Here is a 23,412-nt window from a genome sequence, read left to right on the forward strand (position 1 = left end):
TACCCAGGAGCAAATGATATCTTTCCATTTTCTGATACCCTGTTTGATCTCTCTTTTCAGAGTAGATTTTTTTATTTCTTTTGATAGGTTGATCACTAAATATTTCATTTTATTGGATGATATTTTGAAAGGAGTTGTTTCTCCAATTCCTCTCTCAATGAATTTTTTGTTTGTGTACAAAAAGGCTATTTTTGTGTGTGTTGATCTAGTATCCAGCTACTTTACTGAATTTGGTTATTAAGTCTAGAAGACTTTTGGTGGAGTTCTTGGGGTCTTCTATATAGAATAACATGTCATCTGCAAATAATGACATTTTGACTTCTTCATTTCCACTTGATCTGTAAAGAGTATAGTTACTCTGGCCCTGCTTTTTTTTAGGTTCATGTTGTATGAACTATTGTTTTCTACCCTTTAACTTTCCGTCTATGAGTTTCTTTTTTTTCTTCTTTCTTCTTTCTTCCTTTTCTCTTTCTTCCTTCTCTTTCTTTCTTTTTCTTTCTTTCCTCTCTCTCTCCTTTCTTACTTTTCTCTTTCTTCCTTCTCTTTCTCCTCTCTCTCTCTCTCTCTCTCTCTCTCTCTCTTTGTTTTTTGAGACAGGGTCTCACTATGTAGTTGAGACTGACCTGGAACTCACTATGTAACCCAGGCTGGTCTCTAACTTACAGTGATCCTCCTGCCTCAGCCTCCCAAGTGCTGGGATTGCAGGCATGCACCACCATGCCTGACTCTTTTTGAATTAAGTGTGTTTCTTGTATGCAGCATATTGTTGGATCTTACTTCTTGACTCATTCTGCAGGTCTGTTTCTTTTGATTGGTGAATTGAGATCATTAACATTGATGGTTATAACTGTTATGTATTGACTTATACTTGTCATGATGTTTTCTTTTTGTTGAATTATTCCCCTTTGCTTTTAATTTCTAATTTTCCTGATGGATCCATTCTGCTGGGCTTCCCAGGTTTGTGATCCTCATTGTCTTTTCCTAGGATATTTAAAAATTTTTTTTGGAGGGTGGGTTTGGTACTCATGAAGTTCTCAAGGTTCTCTTTGTCATGAAAGTATCTTATTTCACCATCAATTTTGAAAGATAGTTTTGCAGGGTACATCATTTTGGGTTGGAGGTTGTTTTTCTTTAGGCTTGAAATACATCACTCAGTTTTTGCCTTGTGGGTTTGTGTAAAGAAGTCTGTTATGGTTCTGATGGGATTTCCTTTATATGTGATTTGTTTCTTTTCTCTAACTGCTTGTAGAATTTTGTTCTTCTGTTGGGTATCTGGAATCTTAACTATTGTATGCCTAGGTGTAAATTTTTTTTTTAATCACAACTAGTTGGAATCCTATATGACTCGTTTATCTGTATATCTTTTCCCCTTCTTGGGAAGTTTTCTGTCATTACTTCTGTGAACAGATTTTTTATGTCATATTCACTGTTGTGTTTCTTCATTGACTCCAATCAGTCTTATGTTATTCTTCTTTGTATAATCTAGCAGCTGCTAGATTAATTTCTTGTGGTTCCTTACTATTTTTAAGAATTTTTTTTCTTTTTCTGGTAAGTAATTACAGTCCTGTCTTCTATATCTCATATTCTGTCCTCACATTGGCTCATTCTGCTTGCTTAAACTTTCAATGGAGTTTTTAATCTCCTGGATAAATCATTTACATCTATTTTATGGATTCCATTTGTTTCCTATCATGTTCCTTAGCTAGGATTCCATCATGTTCCTCAGTTCCTCTATTTTTTATTTGTGTCTGCTCTAGTGTTATTAGTCATGTCTTTCACTATGGACACAATATCAGTTGTTATCTGAGAAATTATTTCTGATTTCATTTTTTTTTTTCCAGATCCTCTTTCATTGCCAGTTCAGGGAGTCCAGGTGGTTGCATATCAGATTGCTCCACCTCATTGCCCGTTGGGGTTACTTTAGGTGATCTGGAAGTCTGGTTTTGAGTTTTGTTTACGTGTCTTCTCATTTCAACAGATGCAGCTTTCTGCCCCTTTGTTGAGGTGACCTTTTGCTTGCCCACTGGGCTTCAATTCTCAGTGAGTCATGGAGTGCCCTTTTCTCTGCTGCTCACTACTGTGCCAGTTTTTGCATTCAGAATGGAGGCCTTCTGGATCCCTGTGCTGCACTGTTTTCCAGGCAGGGTTCTGGCTGGGACCTGCACACACTTAGGATGGTATCTGTGCATGCCTCTGGCTGGGGCTGCCCACCTGCACAGCTGTTGTCTGGGAGTTCCTTTGGCTGGGGGCTGTGCACCTGAGCTGCTCTGGTCCATGCAGCCTTCTTGCTGGGGTCTGATTGCACTTCATTGATAGGCTTTAAAGACAAGACTTGAGACAAAGTTACTATTATACCTATTAAAATTATAATATCCTTTTAAACCTTGAATACAATATTCATTTAAAATGTAAAATATTATTTAGACAATTGATCTCTAATAAATTTGTTACCTGCTAAATCACATGCTCAGCAGCAGTTACTCCTGAGTGAATTCAAACAATTCATTACTTACTTGTACTCAAGCACACTGGTAATTAGAACAAATTCTATAGCAAAAAAAGACCTGAAAGTGTTACGAAGAAGCTGTATGTAAATAGTGCTTTTAAGTGGTACTTTATATAAGCCAGTTATTCTATATATAAAGTAAATGTATTGGAAGGCATTGAATTTCATATTTTATGTGAGATTTTTACATGGCTTTTTCATGTCTGTTCTGAAATAAATCACTGCAAAATTGAAGTAAATCTTTTATTGCACCTACTTTTTTTTTTTTTTCAACTACTGGCAAAAGAACCACAAAATATTTTGCTGAACTTAAATTTTTGATAAATTTTTAGTACCATCTTTACTGTAAATTAAGTGAAATTTACTATCCTGTTAGTGAAATTTACTATCCTAAAGCAAATTGCCATTAATTTTTTTATTGTGTTGACAGGAATTATATTAATTGATTTGTATTTTTTCTTGCAATCTAATTCCCAAAAGCTCTCTGTGAAGTGGAGATGATTATCCCTATTTTATAGCTGAGGGAAGAGAAACTTTGAGATTAGATATTTTATCCAGTGTTACCCTTCTAGATCTTGAAATTAGGCCTGTAAAACTCAAAGGATTTTGTGTATATTACAATGATTTAGGTTACTCAGTATAAACAAACATGTTTTATGATTGTGAACCAATTACATAAATGCTTGTGTAATTTACACTAATGTTGTAACTGGTTTAAAAATCTGTTTTTCTTTGGTTTTAAAACCATTTTGTTTGATTATGTATATTACTAAAATTTGGCCAGAAAGGAAATGATTGCAGAAATTAAATTTTTTAAAAATTAAAAAAAATTTTAAGTGCTTTGGGATAAATGTAAGTAGATGCCAATAAGAGAAATTAAAAATTCTTTTACTGTGTAAATTAGTGCATTTAATAGCTTCCCTTTTGCACCCTACAATTGTTGAAAAGACCCTCTAAAGACAAATAACAAGGGCTGGGCATGGTAGAACTGCCAGTAACCCCATCTACTTGGGAGGCTTAAAGAGAAGGCTCCCAAATTTTAGTCTCATTTGGACAATTTAATGAGACTGTGTTTCAGATAGATAGATAGATAGAGGTATAACTCAGTAGTATTGTGTACAGGTCCTGGGTTTAATCCCCAGCACTATAAAAATAATTGATAAAACTATTTGCATATATAGAAAGAAGCAAACACTTTCACAATTTCTCTATCATTAATGTGAAGAAAAAAAGTTTTATAATATTACCAAACTTACTTAAAAGTAGCCAGTACTTTGAAAATACTTAAATACTTTATAGGGAAAACTGACATTGAGAAGCAGTTTTAGCAGTTTTACTTGGCCGCTTGAATTCTTTCCAATAAAACCCTGGAATTTTTCTCTTTTATGTTTTGTGTATCGATTTCATAAGCAGAATTACTACTATCTGTACCTCTTTTAGGACAAGTGATTTCAAGTTTACTGCCACAAAATTATTGTTTTGATTTTTCTAAAAAATAATATGAACATAAGAAAATAATAAATGTTCTTATTGACTAGTGAGTAAAGAATTATTTATTTCAGTCATTCAGGAGTAATCAATTAATAACTATTTTGAAATCTTCATGAATACTAATGATAATATTCTGAACTATTAAAACAATATGTTTATTTTTCAGAATTTTACACTTCATGAAGTAACCAATGAGCTTGACAATATGACTGTATCTGCAATAATAGATAACCTGGCAATATTCAGCTACTATACATTTTGGTTGACAGCAAGTACTTCAGTTGGAAATGGGAATAAAAGCAGTGACATAATTCAAGTATACACAGATCAAGATAGTATGTAAAAAGCATTTATTAAACTTTTATTGGATGAATAAAGTTTTAATTATTTCAGGAACTTTTTCTAGTTACATGTTTTGGTCATTAAATCTAATTTAGCATGCTTATTCATTATAGAAATTTGAAAACGCATTTAAAAGTGCTATAAAACAATAGTAACAGCATTTTCTATTCATGAATCTGCTACCATTCATTCATGAAAATGCTGTTGCTTTTACTACTTCAGAAGATGTTACAGCCGTCTGATTATGGCATGAAAATGCTTCTACATGCATTCATGAATTTTCTCATAGTTACTGAGTTTGTCCATTTCCTTCAGGAACTTTTAAAAAGACCTCTGACAACTTATTTCTTTTTCTACATGCATGCATAAATTTTCTGATAGTCAATGTATCTGTTCATTTCCTTTAGGAACTTACAAATCCAACAACTCATTTATTTTTCAGACTTTGAATCTACACAAGACTTCTTGCAGCATTTTAGTTTTATTATGTTTATGACTAATGCATTCCGAATATCCTTTTTATCTCCATCTTTTTTTTGTACATAGCTTCCACAGGACAATGTTTATGCTGATTACTCATAACTATAATGATCAAAGTTTTTCATTCTTTTAGATTTCAGTTGTGAGAATACAGTGCCAAATGGATCTCTGCCTGTTCATTTGTGGTTGTTTCTGTTGTTTACAATTTTAAAAGTTAATCTTATTAAGAAATGGTATTGACCTAAACTTCTACTGAAAATAAAATTCCACGTTTATTCCTTGAAAGCCATAAGTTGACAGGCACTGTAAACATGAGAAATGAATGTTGTTGATCAACCGAATGTGATAAATGTGTGGGAATATATTTTGAAGGGGTCTTTAACAATAATGTTTTAGTGTGATATATGGTCAATACCATTTCAGGGATTCTGTAAATGTAGATCTGTCAAAGTTTTGCAGCCTATAATATTTTATCAGATGCAATTATAGCATTAGGAATAATAATTACTGTACACGCCTTAAGGTGGGATTTCAAATTTACCGTAATAGAGTCTAGTCTCACAAAATATCTGATATCTAAGAATTATAACTTTTGCAAATAAGGTAATTTCTTAAAATACAGTCTGGCGACTGGATTAAGACTGTTATTCAAAGCCGGGCATGGTGGCGCACGTCTGTAATCCCAGCACTTGGTAGGCTGAGGCAGGAGGATCGCTGCGAGTTCGAGACCAGCCTGGGCTGCATAGTGAGTTCCAGGTCAGTCTCAACTACATAGCGAGACCCTGTCTCAAAAAAACAAAAACAAAAACAAAAAGACTGTTATGCAAAACCAGAAATGCTTGGGCTGGGGATTTAGCTTAGTGGTTTTGCCACTTGCCTTGCAAGCATAGGGGCCCAAGTTCAATCCCCGGTACCAAAAAAAAAAAAAAAACCAACAAAACCAGAAATGCTTAGCATTAAGTATTACAATCCGTATGACCTGGAGCAAATCACTTACTGGCATCTTTCCTCATATGTTCAATAAGGATAATTTTTAAAAGAAAACTAAAAGCATTTTTTAGATAATATAACTAACTAGTATTAAAGTATCTGAACATATATACACACATTCATACTCTCTCTCCCTCTCCCTCTCTCTCCATGTTGTAGGAAAGCAAAGCCCAGAGAATATTACATAAAAGCAATTCTTACACATATTAAAGATTTATTTTGAATTTTGAATATTTATTTTGAATTATTTTTTAAATGATTAGTAGATGATGTTTGTTACTTAAATTTATTACTTATCATTAAATTTAAATTAATGATTTACATTTAAATAATAAAAGCTATTGATGTAACTGATACCACTTCGATTATTACGATCAACTTGTGTATGTAAGTTCTAGTTAGGACAACTGATGATTTGTTATTTTACTGAATTCCTGTCATAGTACCTGAAGGGTTTGTTGGAAACCTGACTTACAAGTCAATTTCATCAACTGCAATAAATGTCAGCTGGGTCCCACCGTCTCAACCGAATGGTCTAGTCTTCTACTATGTTTCACTGAATTTGCAGCAGGCTGCTCGCAACGAGAGACCACCTGTAGTTACATATGAGAGCAACATGTATTTCGATAATCTGGAAAAGTACACTGATTATGTGTTAAATATCACTCCAGCAACAGAAAAGGGATTCTCTGATACTTACACTGCCCAACTACACATCAAAACGGACGAAGATGGTAGGCTAGAGCCTTTCCTTGCTTATTAAGTAGCTTATTATTGTTCTTTTCATTTACATCGCTTTCTTATAGGACTTTGTTCTTATAATTAGGTGGGCTGTGCTTGTTCTCAGTAATTAGCTTTTCAATAATCAAAATAAGATCTTTCCTAAAATTAATGTAAAAACATTAAATCTAATTACATGTAAAGCTTCTTCTTGATTAATGCTAATTTACTTTTGTTTTATTTAACATTTTCTTTTTCTTTTATAGTCCCAGAGACTTCACCAGTAATCAACACTTTTAAAAATCTTTCCTCTACCTCAGTTCTCTTATCATGGGATCCCCCCATAAATCCAAATGGTGTGATAATAAGTTATGATTTAACTTTACAAGGACTGAGTGAAAATTATTCTTTTGTTACTTCTGATAACTATATAACACTGGAAGAACTTTCACCATTTACATTATATAGCTTTTTTGTCGCTGCAAGAACTATTAAAGGACTTGGTCCTTCTACTGGTCTTTTCTTTTACACGGATGAGTCAGGTAAGCCATAATCCACATTTTCTTAAAAAATTTTTACTGTTTCGGAACTTTTTCTCTCTAAGTAATAGCATGGAAAATCAAAGCACATTTGACTGTCTGTTTGTAATTACAATTATTCATCCACTTTGCCGAATCTTTTCTCCCCCTAACTTAGGCTTCAGAATTACTGTTTTGTTTGAAACTACTTTGAGATACTGTGTCTAAGAACAAAAATATAATTACTTATGATATTTGTTTCTGAAGTTAAAAATTGGATCATTCTATGAATATTTCTTAACTAATGCTTTCAAGAAGCTAGAGTCATGGTGCATTTCTCTGGTACAAATTTTATGACTATAAATTTTCTAATGTGTTTTCCTGCAGTGCCTTTAGCACCTCCTCAAAATTTGACTTTAATCAACTATACTTCAGACTTTGTGTGGCTGAAATGGAGTCCAAGCCCTCTTCCAGGTGGTATTATTACAGTATATAGCTTAAAAATTCATGAACATGAAACTGATACTATATTTTATAAGGTAGGTTGATTACAACAGTATATGTTTATTTCAAAATTTCAAAAACTGAACTAAATTTTTGGACATGTAGGAGGAAGATGGACTGCTTTATATTAAATGAGGATGACCTTTTAAAAATCTTATTGTGTCCTGAAATTTAAGGAAAATTGTAGAAGGTACAAAGCATCTGACATATCTATAAGCTGAATACATCCTAGTGCAATTTAGTTAGATTTATAGTTTCTGGATATCTACAATTTAAAGTAGATATTCACAGTGCACCATTTTCTTAATACTGGAAAGTATATAGTAATTTTTCTGGTTTATTTAGAACCTGATATAATATGCAATATATTTGCATTTATTGTTAAAAATGACAAGTAAATCTTTTTTATCTTTTCAAAACAGCATTTGTACTGGACTTGTAGTAATCTTTCTTAACTTCATATGATCCTACATTAATTGGTCTGGCAAGATACTTGTCTTTTACTTTCAGTGCTAATTCATATGTAACCCTAAATATCCCTTCCTCTTTAATTTTTAGGATCCAGAATGAGTGAAAAATACTCAGAGAGCCAATAGAACAAGGGGCCTAAAATATATGAGTAGATTTCTATCATTTCTTTGCCAAAATATGGTATAATTCACTAGCATTAACTTTATTTTATTTTTTTCTCTCTCATTGAGTTTATTGGTACATTTTAGGTATGCAGTACAGTTACATTCATCATTGGGATCTTGTACCTTTACATGACAGTTAGCATTAACTTTAGATGTTTTATTTTTTCCAAAGACAAATGAAGTCCTGGAATGTGATGGTTTTGTTAACAGCAAAAACAGTGAAAATAATTTAGGCTAAATGTTTTATCTGATAGTATATGTATTACAGTTTATTCTATGGTCAAAAATTATATAGCATGTGCAGCTTACAAACTCAATAGTAAAAACCAAAAGCAGTGATTACAGTTACGTCATCAGGATCAGTGACTTTCTGGAAACCAAGATACTATTTTCAAATCTTATTAATGAATGGAATTTAAATTACATTACTCCTTGATTGTGATGTCTCTGTCCCAGAAGTATAAAATTATGTTAATGACACTAAGCCTCTTATCCTTCTATTATCTATCTCTTGTTTAATTTCAACATTTTCCTATTTTGTACTGGCTTTGTTCATTTGAATTACAGGGAGAGAGATATCAAAAGGGAAAAATAATCATTTTTCTCAGAATAGGTGCATTTTGAGAATGACTGTATATGTGAACTGGAGTGTGTATTTGTATGTGATCTTGTCACCTTAGAACAGAAATCTAATATAGACAGCTGAATAGTGTGGAACACCAAGGGCTTTGATATTCTGTCACCTGTTTAAATCTTGCCTTTGGGATGTCCTTTGATGTACTGGGGAAGTTGTTTAAACTCCTAGGACTCAGTTTCTTCAAGTGCATAATTAGAATGGTGAATATACATATATTAAAAAGTGAGATTTGAAAGGGAAAATCTAAAACATTGAGAAAATTTTCAGGAATATAATAAATGTGTTAGCTATTATTGCTGTTATGTAGATTAAAAAAAATTTCATCCTGCATCATAATAGCACTGAGAATGGAATGACAGTATGCTATTATATGAATATAATTTTTAATATTCTTAGTCATATTGTTGACAGAAATGTTACTGTTAATATTTTACTGGGAGAAAAATGTCATCTTTATACCATAAATATTGTAGCTATAGTATACCAGTTGAGGGGGGCAGTTTTATTTTCTCATGTATAGTTTCAGTTACTTTTTGCATCTTATTTTCTCTTCCATCAAATTTTATAGTCTTATTTTCTTTCAAATTCCTGTAAGTATGCTCTCATTTCCCCCCTTTTAAAAATATTTAGTTTATTGTATGTGCTTTTCTCCCTCTGTCTAGTTTTCATTTCTAGTATGTTCTTCTACTTTTGTCTTTCATCTACTTCATGTCCAAACAATATCGGTTTCTATTATTTTTGCTAGTTTTCTTATACTTTTTCTTCTTTTAAAACTTAAGTATGAGTTTATGGAGGAAGAAAAATCCCAGAACCACTCCAGATGTTACTACTATCTAAGTCAATCCGCAACAATTCAAAGACAGATCAATAAATAGGTAACAAGTCACTCAGGTGTGATAGAAGAAATTATTTATTTAGTGGAAAGTTCTATTAAAACTTACTCTTGTGTAAGTCTATCCACTACCTCATAAGTTACACCTTTTATTGTTAAACTCTTGGGGTTAGTCATTTCTCTGGATATTAACCCTTACCAACCAAAATCAAAATTAGCTAGTTTCATGTTTAATTTGTTTAGTCAGTAGTTGTTTGTAGATTTCTCTAGTTAATACAAACCTTTCTTCATGGCAGAGATCATATCTTATAATCTCCAATTATCAATCAATATATTTCATCAGTTATCAATGGAAGAATGAGAAGAAATAGGATGATACACCACGCCATTGACTTCTTATGGATGACTTTTAAAAGTGACTAAGTGTAACTGCCTCAAGGGTTAATTTTTCCCCCCCTCTTTCAGTACCTGGGATTGAACACAGGACTTTGAGTTTGCCAGGCAGGAGAAGCACCACTGAGCTACATCTCCAGCTGGAGTTAATATCCTTGATAAATTTCTGCTATAAGATGCTTTAAAAGCAGCATAATTCATATTTTGTCAGATGTAATGTACTATTTTAAAGTTTATAGCACATGAGAGATTATCTTTTCTTTCCGTAAGAATAATCTTCACTATTTAGTCTTTGGTTAGAACAACTATCTTTGAGTGAAAATTTTATTCTTAGTGGTAATTTTTTTTACCAGAAAATATATTTTTCCTTGAGGAACCAAGACAACTTCTTTATTCCTTTCTTCATTTCTCTAAAAACTTGTGTCAAATTAGAAATTTAGAGATTGTCTGAGGAAACAGTTTAAGCTCCACTGAAGTAGAGATTTTATTTTAGTCACTGCTTTACCCTCCCATACCACATGTAACCTACAGTAGCTGATGAGTAAATTGATTTATTAGGCATGTTAGTAAGTATTGAAAATGAATTTAGATGAATTCAATTCAAGGAAAATCAAGTATTACTGTTCATCCACAGGTTGAATTTAAAATTAGGATTTTTAATTGAGTTTATTGGTACTTTTTAGGTATACAGTACAGTTACACTCATCATTGGGATCTTGTACCTTTACTTGATGTATCTTGGTTCTTATTTTTTTCCCATATCCTTTCCCTCCCTTCACCTCTCCACTGTTCCTTATTTACAAAGACTTTGTTTGCATTTTTCCTTTTTTCATCCTTTTTCTTTTCTCTTCTTTCCTTTCCTCTATCCTTCCCACTTCCCTACTCCTGTAGCCCTTTTCTTCCTGGAATTTAAGAGAATAATTAGTGGGTAATGCCAAGTGATATGAAGGGTGATGATTGAAAATAAAAACAAAGTATTCTAGTTTTTTTTTAAATGGTGATTATGAGATTTCTTAAGGCAAAGAGGGGACCTAATTTAACTTTCTGTCATAACTTGAGCACCCTCTGTGATAGAAAACAAAGGTATTTGTGTCATTTTAATTTAAAAATATCTATTAAATCATAGGTTAAATATAGAAGGAATGGCTTTCTTGTATTAACTATTTATTCTATTTATGAGATTTTGAAGATGAATTGTGAATAAGACTTGTTGTTGTTGTTGTTTTTCAGAATATTTCAGGTTTTCAAAGTGAAGCTAAACTCGTTGGCCTGCAGCCAGTGAGCACTTATTCTGTCAGCTTATCTGCATTCACCAAAGTGGGAAATGGCAACCAATTCAGTAATGTAGTAAAATTCACAACTCTCGAATCAGGTTAGACACAGTTTTTGAGCTAGAAATGTTTCCTCTTACATTTAAAACTTTTCCTTTTCCTCTTTGCATTTACTCACAGGAAACTTGAATGTCAGTACTTCTAAAGTTAGGTTTGGTTTTGTCTGAAACTGTATGTCTGTGTTTATACATATATATATATACTTAAACTTCCTTTTCTTTTAACTGAGAAAATTGAAATAAAAGACTTCTTTTGTAATCATGTAGGTTTCTAGACACGTATTTTTAGGATTGTCTAAGACAGCTGTGAAGAAAGAGGGAATGAATTAGCAGTCACTTCCAATAGACTAATTTGTATTTATAAACGTATCTATGGTTTCTTTATGAGGTAAGTTGTTGCATTTGAAGAGTAGGAGTCACTGCCTCACTCTGTGTTCCTACAATCCTTTTGTAACATGCAGGGCCTGTGAAATTCCACTGCCCTAATTCATCAGCAAAGTACCTACTGGAGCACACATGTCGGTGCCAGAGCTTGGTTTTATGTGGTCACTGAAAATTTTTCATTTATAACCTGCTTAGAAATGTACTTTTCTACTTTCAAGTGGGCCTTACATCTCTTCCTTATGTTTTTTTTTCTTGTCAGTGATTACCCTAAGAATGCAAATTCCTTTTCTAGTCTTTTCATTTTTAGCACCTTTCAATGCACTCACTTCCTTTTCTCAGTGAATCTTTCAATTGAGATTGGAGACTGTTCACTGCTAAAGTAATCATTTTTGTTTGAAATTATGAATATCTCAGACATTCATAACATGACTATAAAACAAAAGATAAATAGTATTTATGGTGGATAAAGTTCATTCTCTCAGGTCAGTGTCTGAGTTTGAATCTTACTACATAACTTTCTAGTTGTACAACATTGCAAAGTATAGTTTGCAATATACAATATTCCAATTTGCCTTCTGCTATTCTTTTCATATGGTAATGAGATAAATTATTTTATTAATGCTAACATTAGAGGACATTCTCAGACTTTTCCATGGCATGTAGCTAGTCTCCTCAAGGGTAGTCACTTTGGTGGACTGGGGTATTACTTCTTACTCAGGTTAACTAGATATAGTGGACCCCTGAGATACTGAGTTACTTTCAGATAAATTCAGAGATATCCAAGGAAAACCCCCAGGACTGCTTAAGTTTTCTGGCCAAAGACTTCTAAAAGGATGAAGGATAAGTCTTAAAGATGCTTTCAAAGAATAATCCCAACATAAAAGCAAGACCCCTAGCTTTCCCAGTACTGCCGATCCTGGATATGCCACATTGTACCTTTCTGAGTAAGGAAGAGGGTAACAAACACTTTCTATGCTTGAGACTGCACCGTTTCTTTTGACGGTTTGAGACTTTGATTGCTACTTGGACCTGGGAAATTTTCAGAGATTGATTCAATGTTGTAAAGATTAACAGAATAGTGTAGAAAATGAACCAACAGCAATTTAATTCAGTCTATGTTAACAAATTTTTGAGTACCCATTGAAAAGTTGTTATATTAGATTTTCATTCTTTCCTTATTCCTGAGCATAATTTCATCTAGCAATCACATAGTTCAATCACTCAGGTACTGCATGTGTTGAAATTTTAACCTTGGGCATATGTTTATCCTTAAGTTCCAGATGTTGTGCAGAATATAGAGTGTATGGCAAGAAATTGGCAGTCAGTTTCATTGAAGTGGGATGCACCTCAGCAAACAAATGGAATAATTACACATTACCTGATAACATTTGAAAGGAATACCACAAAAGTTTCTCCCAAAGATCACATGTATACATTCATGAAACTTCTTGCCAATACTTCATACGTCTTTAAAGTGAGAGCATCAACCTCAGCTGGAGAAGGCAATGAAAGCTCATGCAATGTCAGTACTCTACCTGAAACAGGTAACTAATGTGAAACAGGTCATTCCTTTGAAATAAGTAACTAACATGAAACATGGTTATACCCATGTCAATACTGTTTGTAATTTTTATAGCCCATCTATATAAAGATATGAAACATATTTTAAAATGCAATATATAATTCCTTAGACTGTGTGTTACATGACTACCACCTGTATAGTTTTCCACAACATTGGGAGGTTGAAGGGAGGGAAAAAAGAGAAAATTGGTTCTGCTGTTTGTACAACTACAAAATTCTCTAACTTACTTAAGTATGTTTCATCATAGTTTTAAATAAGGAAAAAACATGTGAACTTCCCAATATATACTTTTCTTTTTCTTGGTTGTTTTTGTGAAATTCTAGAAGTTTCCCTGGACTATGGCTATAGTGTCAGGCTAATTTTCCAACTATTTCTTTTTCTATATAGTTGCCTTTATCTTCCTATTATTTGAATAAAAAGTCATTAAACTCCAGTGTTTAAGCAACTCTGAATTCTCTTTAATAGTGCTCCTTCCTGCCATAATCTTTATTCTCTTACTTTCTCCCACATTCTTCTTGGGCATATAAATTAAAATTTGAATCTTTCCTGATAACACCATTTCCTTAGGTGCCTGTGCTAATGGGAACTGAAAACATTATTTGCCTCAAGTACATCCAGACTCCTGTCTTGGAAATATATTTGAACCCCACCCCCACTTTTGAAATCTTCATTACTAAATTTCAGTACACATTTCTACTCTTAAGGCTGTAAACTCAGAACTTGAAGACAAAGCCTGCCCCATCTCTGGTTTTAGCATCTAGCTTAGCATCTTTTCGCTCTCATCCTTCCAACGCAGGTTTTCTGTTAACTGCAGTATTTTCCCTTTCCATACTGAAATAGCTGCATTTCAATAACACCTTCTCTTGCTTTTTACATCTTTAACCATGTCACTGTGAGTCATCTTCTAGGAAGATTCTTAAATCTGGGAAGATCCCACAAGTTGTTTTCCACAATCTGCTTGCTGCTACATATTGTTAGAAAAAACCAAAATGATTCAACCTTCTTCAGCTATAAAATCATCTTTCATAACCATTCCAGCTGCCGAATCATCTTCTATAGTATCTCTTGTTAAAACTCTCACAGTTTTCTTTTTTTGTCAGTTTTTAGAAGGAAAATTTTATTTTTATTCTTAAGCTAATTTATTGTCTATGTCATTCATAATTAATGTTATTTATTTTGCTAATAATTGCAAATGTGTTGATTTGCCTTCCTTCATATCAAAATCTATCCATATGTTTTTTGGTATCAGGGATCAAACTCTGGACCCTGTCCTTGTGAGGCAGGCAGCAGAACCACTGAGATAAATCCCCAGTTCCGCATTTCTTTATTTATACCTTCCATGTATACTCTCTCAGGATGTACTTGCCATTCCCCCTCTTGGAGATCTAACTGCTCTTTTATAGTTCAATCTCATGTCTTCTCTAGAATATTACTCTAGAATTATTTTACCATCCTGGAATTTTCCCTCTTTCTATTTGTCTTTCATGCCCACATACACACAAATTGTTGGAAAATTGCTGCTGATTATTTGGTTGGCTTATTAACCTCAAATATATTCAAAGTGGAATTTCTGTTTGACAAAATGTCCTCATTTTCTTGTGTCTGTATGCTTATTCTAGATGATCAGTTGGATCCCAAGCCTCACTGTTTTATGTGATTCTTTTTTCCTATATCTCCTACATAATCTCATCTTATCAGTTTAATCCATGTTATGACTTCAAATTACCTCTTCCTTTTGAATTTGACTTCCGCCATTGTGTGCTATACTCATTTCCTGTAGTCTTATCACCCACACTCATTTAGCCTTCTCATCAGTTTCACCTTTGTGCCTATTCACTTTAATTGAATCCATTCTAACATGCAATTCAGATCATTTATGCATTGAGGATTGAAGTTTAATATCTGAAGGGTAAGGGCTAAGGATGTAAATTGGGGTGTCTGAAGCATAGAGGTGATAACAAAGGCACAGTGTGTAGGAGGTGCACTAAAATATCTCATGTTCTATTGTCTACAAACAGTTCTCTCTATCTCATTATCTACAAAATATATCCTAGAAGTCACATCAAAATTTGTTCCTCCTCTACCTTTTCATTCCTTATAAAAACTTTTATTAGTACATATTTGCAGTACATAATGATTATATTCACCATAGTAAATCTGTATGTGTACATAACCCATTCCCCCTTCCCTTATCTCCTTTATTTATCTAGCATCAGATACATTTATTTTTCTTCTAAGACATTATAAAGTTAAATATATATGTATATATGTGTGTGTATGTGTGTGTGTCTGTGTGTGTGTATACATATGCAGACTAATAGACCAAAGGACATATAAACATGTAAAACAATTGTACTAAATCAACAAGGTACACTTTTAGACACATTATCTGAGTTGGATTACAATACATCTTTTCTCTCTCTTCTTCCCTATTCTTTTCATTGTTATATGTCTTTACTATATCTTCTTATATAACTGGTGCCTCTAGAAAACTTCACTTATTCAGCAAAATAAATTTCATTTTTTAATCTAAAAAAACACTATTAAAGTACCTAGTATGGCTAATAGTTGACTAGTTTATCTTTTTAAAATATAGCCAACTCCCTTTCACCTTTAGATTGCTTTGCTTATTTTAGCTATATTCTTACCCCTTTGTGAGTCACCTGAAATTTTTTTCATTCTTCAAATCTCACCTTATATAGACAGTCCTTATCAAAGCTTTCAACAACATACCAAATTTTAATACTACAGATTCCTGGATTTCATCCTAGGCTTACAGAATCATGGCCTTAAGTGGTGAAGTCTTTCATTTCCAGCATCTAACCTTCTCTGGGGAAGTACTACTATAGATTACACGGGCTGCTTTGAGGATGGGCAAACAGTGTCAGACAAGTCCATCCAGAAGTGACAGGTGTTTTCCCAATGGGAGGTAAGCAGGTCATTCCTATGTGGAGTCTGGGAGAAGGAAATCCAGGTAGGTGGTCTGAGTCAGGGTGGTCCAGCACCAGAAAAATGGTCTGGATTACTGGAAAAGAATTGAGCTTTAGTGAACTGACAAGCAGCAGGACAATAATTCTGAAATGAGTTAGTGGTTCAGACCTGCAAAAAAAGGGGCAGAGTGATTGTTATTATCAGGTACAATGGTACTCAAGATGAAAACTCAGTTAAAGGAATGAATTAGAAATTCAGTCAGGAGAACCAAGATACTTAGTCAAAATAGCAATGTGTTCTTGATGTAGAGCCACCCGAATTTATGGTCCAGATCTTTGTAAAAAAAATTACTTAATTACGAGTTTGAGTTGGATCTGAAATCAGGATGAAAAGGCCAGCCAAGTGGAGATTGAAGGGATGCTAAGTTAAGGAATTACTCAGAATTTGAGAGTTAGGTCTCAAAATTCTTGATTTAATCCATATGCATAGTACAAAGCTAAATTTTGGGGATCATCAGTTCCATTATAAATTATTTGCTTGTAGAGGTCAAATAACATCTTATTTGTCCCTGTTTTACTCAGAGTTTGTAGCAGAAATGCATGGTTGGCATATAAATTTAGATAAAAGAAATTGTTTTCCTCTAAAGTTCTTTTTTTTTTGAGGTGGGCACTGAGAATTGAATTGCACCCAGGGGATTCTGAGTTACATCCCCGGGCCTATGTTTTTCATGTTTATTTTGAGATAGGACCTTACTAAGTCACTAAGTCTCTGTGTCTGGGCTTGAATTTGTCATCCTTCTAGCTCAGCCTCCTGAGGCTGTGTTACCATGCCTGGTTTCGAATTCCTTATTTTACATAAGGACTTTGGTTCAATTGGGTTATAGTATTTCCACATCTCCATCCAGTAAACATTGAAGTGAATGGCTTTCTCTAGGCCGAATATAATTTTGTTTTAATTAAGCAGAGTCATTATATGAAACTTTAAGCATTAGTTCCTACTTCAAAATTATTATTTTATTGAAAATTAAATTTTCAATCTAGTTTGTAATTTTATTTATGAATACAGTGTTTGCTAGATAATAATATGTTTTTACGTAGGTTCATAGGAATTATGTGTTGATAAGAGTTTAGTAAACTAGGGGGTGAAGGGAAGGCACAGAAAGGGGGAAAAAAATGAGAACCAAGACCTGTCATGTAAAGGTACAAGATCCCAATAATGAACGTAATTGTACTGTATACCTAAAATGTACCAATAAACTAAATAAAAGACAAAAAAAAAGAAGAGCAAGGACAGAAAGAAAAAAAAAAGAACTAGGGATTCATTGTTCAAAATAGCAGAACTTTTATAGCTGTTGCAAACTTCTAATTTATGGTGGCCTAAGAGTAGTTACAGTGTATAGCCAGCCCTGAAGTCAATGACTTCATACTTATTTTTTGACATGAAGAGAAGTCATCTTTGGCTCACTGTCACTACTTGGTATTTGAGTTTAATATTCCTTCTGGGATTGTTGATTTCCTTTTGTTTTAAGCTTGATCATATATGGACACAGCTAAACATGTACCAGGACCATTGAATTTATGAGATTAGTGCTTAGCGTTTATATTATTTCCATTGTCACAGCCAAGCATGTTGGAATAGGCAGAAAAGATAAAGGTCTCCAAAGCCGATCCCTCTAACTATATTTTGTGCCAAAATAAATTATATGTACCAAGGAAAAATAACATGGTGAGTCCATATGCATTGAAGATTTAACTTTTAGGAACTTGAATTGACATGAAATGTATATACTTATTCACATTACTGTCAAATCATAGTAAATGTGATTTAATGATGAAATTTAAAAACTTGATCATTTTGAGGAAGATATTACAATATGGGCCTATTCAAATCTCTTTCAAGTTCCATAATTTAGAATCAATTGAAAAATAAACAGTATTTATCAGATGCCACAATTTTAAGTAAGTGGGGTTTATAGTAGTATTCTTTTCAGCTGTCGATTCTTTCTTAGCTTTTTATCCAATGGGAAGCATCATAAATAGGCAAGAGCCCACTGAAAGTCCACTGAACTTGCAAATACATTGGTGATAAGAATGATTGAAAGAACATGTTCAGTTGTTCTGTTTTTTTCCTACTCTTAGCTTCTTAAATATCCCTTAACTGTTTATCAGCATATATGTAAACTCTCATTCTATTCTGCGAAGCCTTGACTACCACAGCCCTAGAAACTAGTTAAGAATGTTATCTGTTAATGCACTTACTAGGATCCCTATTCCCCAAGTAGAGCAGAGATTATTCACCAAACCATGATTTTGACTAACTGTAATCTCCACTCAGCAGTTTGTTTTTTAAATAACATATTTATATTATTGATATAAGAACGTATATCAATCTTCTGTACCATTTAATAGATTGAATGTGGGTTGTAGAAGTGTTTTTCATGGTTGCAAATTAGTGTACTAATTTAAAGGTTCGCTTTTACTTACGTCCCACTTACATTTCACTTATATTTCTTTCTTCTCCTGTCCTCTGAAGTGACATGTGAAATAAAGAATCAGGGAAAGTGCAAGATTCTATTTGTTCTTCAGCAAGTGAATTGACACATTCTGCTAACCACTGTGTAATTGTTAAAAATACAAAAGACATAGTTGTCTGTCACAGAGCAAAGAGATATAACTATTAGCATACGGATCTAATTGAAATTAACATGTTTTACCAAGTAGCTTTTATACAGACTTCACTGTTAAATGTAATGCTTTTGTTAAATAAGGTAAGAAATATCTTTTTACCCTTTTTATCGTATCATGAACAATTGACAGTTGCTTATCTGCTGTTTACTGTGTGCAGGCTCTGAGTTTAGGTTTATGACCTAAGTTTGATACAGAACCTGGCGATCTCTGCCTTGTACATCCATTAACTCCATTATTATTATTAAGACATAACAAATACATGTGAAGTAATTAATTACAAACTACATAATATGCTGGCCAATTTTGTGCCTTGAAGATTAAATCATATAGTCATTTAAGAAAAACAGATTTTATTGAAAGCTTTATTGAACAAGGAGAATATGAATTAGAAGTTACTTATTGATAGTTTCAGAAATACTTTGTAAGAGAATCTTCCAATAATCTAATTGGAAGAAGATGAGGTGGTATTTGTCTCAAATTTTGAATTTTATAGGCAGGTACACTAATACTTATTTAGCTTGTCAGATATGAAGCGATGAAATAGTTAAGTTTTCTAAATATCTTTTTTTGTTGTCCCTCACAATGCTGTGAGAAATGTCAGTTTTGCATGTCAAAGAATATTGTTTTGAATTTGCGGTATCTTGGACAGTGGGAGCTAGAGGGATCAGAACTTCCTTAAGCATTCATGATAAAGTGGGCTAAAACACTTACAGTAAACTTCACTATTCACCACACCCTCACTATTCATGAAAATTATGAGATTAATAGAGAACTAATAGAGAAGAGTGAACAACTTGAGGAGACAACAAGAGAAACCATATGGTGGAGAAAAGAATATAGCATGGGTGTCAGGCTGCCTAGAATATTTTGTTGGAAAGAGTGTTGGAAGCAAATTTGAATGAGTGGAGTAGATCTTACTTTGTTCTTAATTTTGCATGACTGTCACAAAAGTTTGACTATGGCATAATGGAAAATGAAATAGTTTGAAAAATTCACAGTAGGAAATAACATCTTAAATAGTGATGGCACATAAAATCACCCATTATTAAAACTTATATGGCCACAAACTACAACGATCTGTAAACAAAACATTTTAACACATGTGCTATTTGCCCCAAAAATGCTCTCCAGCAATGCTTGTGACTGCAGTGTTTACCCAGAGAAAATTCTTGGGTTACAGTCCAAACCTTACCCTCAAATTTAGCCACAAGACAATTTCCTTTTATTATTGCATTGTTTTAGTATAAATATATAGTCTTTGGAAATAAAAATCATCACTCTATTTATATTTTGTTTTTAGTAATGTTACTTTCATTTATAAAATATAAAATTCTTTTATTTTTTCTCTCATTGAGTTTATTGGTACATTTTAGCTATACAGTACAGTTACGTTCATCATTGAGATCTTGTACCTTTACATGACAGGTCTTGGTTCTCATTTTTTCCCCTTGTCCCTGTCCTCCCTTCACCTCCTCCTCCCCTCCCCATTTACAAACACTTCATTTCCGTTTTTTCATTTTCTCATATTTTTTTCTCTTCCCTTATTACCTTTCCCTGCCCTTCCCCCTTTCCCTACACCTTTAGACCTTTTCTTCCTATTTCACATTGTCAGTTATCTCATTAGGATCTTATGTACAATTATAGTTTTTCACACCAAAGAAACTATTCGGTATTTATACATGTGTGACTTGTTTATTTCACTTAGTAGTTAATCACTGAAAATTAAATGAATGTTGGCAGCAAGTTGCACGTTTTTTTCTAAATGGGAAATGTGACTAAACCACACTTGTATGGGAATTCATAGCCATGAATGCCAACATAAAATTTTGCACCATATAAATAAGAATTTTAAATACATGTACACATAATTTTACACTAATGCTGTTTTAAAAACTTCATAATGAAATTCTCCATTTGTTCAGAGCCATTGAAAGTATGTTTTAGCTGGGTGTGGTGGTGCATGCCTGTAATCCCAGCACTCGGGAAACTCAGGCAGGAGGATTGATGTGAATTCAAGACCAGCCTGGGTTACATAGTGAGTTCCAGGTCAGTCTCAACTATGTAGTGAAACCCTGTCTCAAAAAGCTCCCCCAAAAGTATGTTTTGCTAAACTGCTTTTCCGGGTATTTTTGTTTGGAAGATTCACCATCATAAGGTACAATAAAAAAGAAAAATATGCTGTGGCAATCAGAAAGTTTCAAGATATATTAAGATGGATCTACAGATATAGTTAGGTATCTCAAGGTGCAAACTTTATCAGAACTACAATTAGTTGCAAAAAGAAAGGTTCTCAGCCATTTTTTTTTTCGTTTTTTTGTTTGTTTGTTTTTGAGGCATGGTCTCACTATGTAGTTGAGACTGATCTGGAACTCACTATGTAGCCCAGCCTGGTCTCAAACTCACAGCAATCCTCCTGCCTCAGCCTCCCAAGTGCTGGGATTACAGGTGCATGCCACCACGCCCGACAGCCATTTCTTGTATTCAAACCTGGTACCCATATATGCAAAATATACTGTTTCCAGTTTTGGGGAAGGAATGGTGGTCTCATTTTTCTTTTTCCAAGAGAGACCTGGAAATTTTGCTCAAGTGAATGCTGAGAGTCTTGTTGACTTTTCAAAAAAGAATAAGCTTCACGATTAAGAACAATTTAGAGCTTCTCTAACTTCTGATAACAACTATCTTTTTGTCTTGTATTTTGATAAATTTGCTCTGGCTGCAAGCTGCAGCTTGCTGCCAGTCTGGAGGAGCTGCAGAAGAGGCAGCTGGGCCTGTGTCTGAAGGAGTGGTGGCAAAGTTGCAGAGAATAGAGCAAGGCAAAGCACACAGTACTACAGCATGGGGACCTGTGACTTAGCCCCTCCATCTCCATGGCAGATGTTAGTGTGGCCCCTGACTTGCTATGTGGCTGCAGGGCTAGGAGCCAGTAGGTTGTGCTGAAGTAACTGCCACCCACCACTGCTCTGTGGGTCGTGCAAGCCAAGCTGTTTTTTCATAATTCATGAGTTCTAAGAATATTTCAGAGATTCTTTGGGATTGTCCATGTAAATATTTACAAATGGGGACAGTTTCATGTGTAATCAGAGGCAGTTTCAATTCTTTTTTGATTTGCTTAACTTCTCTTTGCTTTTTTGCCTTAATACACTGGCTGGAATTTTTTGATTAATAAATAGGTAGATTACTTTGTTAATTTTCCCGTTCTAAGACAGCTTTGGGTTCTCTGACCTCTCTTAGCGGTGCTGCACACACCCACACACTCTTACACACACACACACACACACACACACACACACACACACAGAAGCACATGTGCATGTATAAACAACATATTGCTATCTTGGTCTGTTTTCTGTTGTTTTAACAAAATACTGGAAATTAGGTGATTTATAAGAAATAGTTTATTTGGCTCACGTTCTGGAGGTTGAGAAATCTAAGAGCATAGCACCAGCATCTGCTTGCCATCTGGTTAGGACCTTCTTCCTGCATCGAGATATGGCGGGCATCCCGAGGCAAGACAGAGGGTTGTGCTACTATGGGTCAAAACACCTTCTGGTGCCATTAACGGAATTTGGGGATTAACTCTTCAGAACATGTGCTTTTGGACACTACATTTAATCATAGTAATTACTGATCTCTATTTTCTGATATTTTAAAGGTTTGTGTGTCACTATTCATGAGGGATATGTTTCTATGTCTATTTCTCTGTGTCTGTCTGTCTATTGTCTCGGTCTAGTTATCTTATAAGAGTAATATTAGCTTCATAAGTGCATTTCCTTTAATTTATGGAATACATTATATAGAATTTTAATTATTCTTGAAATCTTTAGAATTCTCTGGTGATACTATTAGCCCAGAGATCTCTTTTTGGAGAGTTTTAAAAATCACATTTAAGTGCTCATAGAATGCAGATTTGAAGGTGAAATGTTGTATCAAACCAGTTATAGAAAGTAGCACTTTTAAATAATCCATGGGTCTAAAAAAGTCTCAAAAGAAATGAAAGAATGCATTGAACTGAATGTATTGAAATAGAGTGAATTGAAAATACAGCATACTAAAATCTATGAGACTCAGCAAAAGCAGTGGAGAAAGATGTAGTATTTACTAAGGCATGCATTTCCTAACACCAAATTGGTTGTACATGATGTATCTTGGTTCTTATTTTTCTCCACTCCCCTGCCCTCCCTTGGTACCCTCCACGCTTCCCTGTTTACCATTACTTTGTTTCCATTTTTTCTTTTTCTCATAGGACTCAGTCATTTCATTTTGCATGTACATGGAACACAAGTTGTCTGTAAACTGTTGGTTACAATTATATTCAGAAAAATTATTATTATTCCAAAATTCTTTCTACTAACTTCTGATGCTTTCACTGCTTTCTGGGGATTTAGCTCAGCGGTTCGGTGGCCTGCCTTGCAAGTGCAAGGACCTGAGTTCAATCCCCGATACCAAAAAA

At 33.8% G+C, this 23,412-nt stretch overlaps 1 protein-coding gene across 1 annotated transcript in view; it reads left to right on the plus strand.

The window, feature by feature from the left end:
• Ptprq (protein tyrosine phosphatase receptor type Q) overlaps positions 1 to 23,412 on the plus strand; it is a 217,497-nt gene that overhangs the window by 88,305 nt on the left and 105,780 nt on the right. Inside the window, exons 23-28 of the mRNA XM_033763494.1 lie at positions 4,164 to 4,332; positions 6,253 to 6,543; positions 6,796 to 7,071; positions 7,435 to 7,586; positions 11,279 to 11,420; positions 13,037 to 13,306. Of these exons, the coding sequence (XP_033619385.1) occupies positions 4,164 to 4,332; positions 6,253 to 6,543; positions 6,796 to 7,071; positions 7,435 to 7,586; positions 11,279 to 11,420; positions 13,037 to 13,306 (1,300 nt within the window). The remainder of the gene's footprint in view (positions 1 to 4,163; positions 4,333 to 6,252; positions 6,544 to 6,795; positions 7,072 to 7,434; positions 7,587 to 11,278; positions 11,421 to 13,036; positions 13,307 to 23,412) is intronic.

This window comes from Fukomys damarensis, unplaced genomic scaffold (assembly GCF_012274545.1).
Source record: "Fukomys damarensis isolate Sample0158 unplaced genomic scaffold, DMR_v1.0_HiC HiC_scaffold_15, whole genome shotgun sequence".
NCBI classification, from domain to species: domain Eukaryota; kingdom Metazoa; phylum Chordata; class Mammalia; order Rodentia; family Bathyergidae; genus Fukomys; species Fukomys damarensis.